The following is a 1,800-nucleotide window of genomic DNA, read 5'->3' on the forward strand; positions in this document are numbered from 1 at the left end:
CCCACAGGACTTTGTGGAGATGGTGGAGGCCTACCTGCAGGAACGGCACAAGTAAGGGGCTCCACCCCATGCCCACAGAGCAGTGACAGCCAGGCACCCCTCTGCAGCATCATGTCATTGGGTGAAAAGAAGTAGGAGAGGTAGCTACAGAACCTCTGTGGTGTCACTCATGCTTCAGACAGATCAGAACAGCAGGAAAGATGGAGGTGCTGTGCCATGCTGTCAGCTCCATCCATGACTTTTCCTGGCTCTTCCTATCCCCAGGTCCCATGTTCCTTGTTCTTGCTTAGGAAATTGGAAGTAGCAGAGTGGTCGTGAAGTAATGGTGGTGATTGTTGTTGCTTTTATTTCTGGCAGCTTGAAGAGGACTTTTCTGCTAGTTGATGGTGTGATAGGACTGCAGAAAGCAGATCATATTGCAGTAGAGATGCTGGAAGAGTTTGGGATTCCTTACGTGGTAGGTAGTCCTTTGTTCTTAAGATACTGACAGCCTCTAAAGCTGTGTACCCTCTACCTGGGCATTTGCAAATTGTCCTGCACAGACAGTAACACCACCACACTTTATTCTTCATGAATTCTAATGTGTTGAGGGGTTAAGTGGGATGTGAGGCACTTTGTGCTTGATTTATTAAATGGACACTTCAGTGCTCAGCTTGAGGAGCTTGGAAAGGTCCGTGCAGGGTGTAGAAGTGTTCTGGTGAGCTGTATGACCCAGAGCTTTCGGCCTGCCTTGCAGGATGGTCCAAGACTCCAGGCTAGCAGCAAAATATTTTCCTCCTTTAACCCACCCTTTCTGGATCCCTGCAGATGGTGTTAACAAAAATTGACCGAGCTTCCAAGGGACTGTTGTTAAAGAATGTCTTGGAGATCCAAGAGTTTGTGAAGGAGAAAACTCACGGGTGTTTTCCTCAGCTCTTCCTTGTCAGGTAAAGTTCTGTGCTGCTGCTGCTGCTTCCTTTCAGGTGGTGATTTCAGTAGGGCAGATGACCTGAAATGGCACAAGTCCTGGCTGGAGCTGGTTTAGCAGTAGCAAGCTGTAGTTGTTTGATGATGTAGCTGAAGTCTGTAACTCACAAAGGTAGTGCTGCACTGTGAGAGGTGTAACACAGCCAGCAAGCTGGTGCTTGTGTTGCTCCCAGATGCAGCAGCATCTGGCACTGGTAACCTGGGCCTTTGTTTCCACAGTTCTCTGGAGTTTGCAGGGGTTCACTTGCTAAGGTGTTTTGTAGCCCATGTCACTGGAAACCTGCCTACAGTAGAGGCCAGATGAAAAGACTGGGTCCCCTTCTGCTCCTCTCATCCAGAACAAAAGGTACCAACACTGGAGATCTGGATTTGTGTTGTAAATAACCTATAATTTATTTTCAGATAAAGTTGTATAATTTTTTGGATAAATTAATATTTGTCAGGCTAAGCTTTTTGTTTAATAAATTCATCAGTTTGGGAAGCTTGAGCCTGGGTTAATGATACCTGAGAGGTTTAGTTCTCTCAGGTTCTGTAGCAGGGGCCAAAACTCCTCCACCTGCACAACCTGCCTCCTCCAAGGTGGGCTCAAGTGGCTTCGTGGTGTTTGTGAAGGTGTGTTTAGGACTTCTAGATTGTATTTTTCTACCTAGCTCCTCTGTATCATGCCTTCAATAGGTGCAGCTTGATAGCCCAGCTGGCTTGCATCCATCAAGCTGTCCCTGTCCCACGTGGAAGAAGGAAAGGACACGTCTGTAGTGGGATCTGCTTTTTGATCCCCGTTGGCTGGAAGCAGAGTGGAAGAAATGACTGGCACCCAGGGGAACTCTCTCCTTC

General features: G+C 47.6%; 1 protein-coding gene across 1 annotated transcript in view; it reads left to right on the forward strand.

Annotated features, from left to right (window-relative positions):
- Positions 1 to 1,578, forward strand: part of GTPBP8 (GTP-binding protein 8 (putative)) — a gene marked incomplete at both ends in the record, with an annotated part of 1,676 nt that extends 98 nt beyond the window's left edge. The window contains 5 exon segments of the mRNA XM_008942631.1: positions 1 to 51; positions 358 to 457; positions 808 to 926; positions 1,186 to 1,255; positions 1,546 to 1,578. The exon segment at positions 1 to 51 is cut by the window's left edge and continues 98 nt beyond it. Of these exon segments, the coding sequence (XP_008940879.1) occupies positions 1 to 51; positions 358 to 457; positions 808 to 926; positions 1,186 to 1,255; positions 1,546 to 1,578 (373 nt within the window).
- Between the last annotated feature and the right edge of the window lie 222 nt (positions 1,579 to 1,800).

The sequence above is a fragment of the Merops nubicus genome, unplaced genomic scaffold, assembly GCF_000691845.1.
Source record: "Merops nubicus isolate BGI_N331 unplaced genomic scaffold, ASM69184v1 scaffold15876, whole genome shotgun sequence".
Classification (NCBI taxonomy): Eukaryota; Metazoa; Chordata; class Aves; order Coraciiformes; family Meropidae; genus Merops; species Merops nubicus.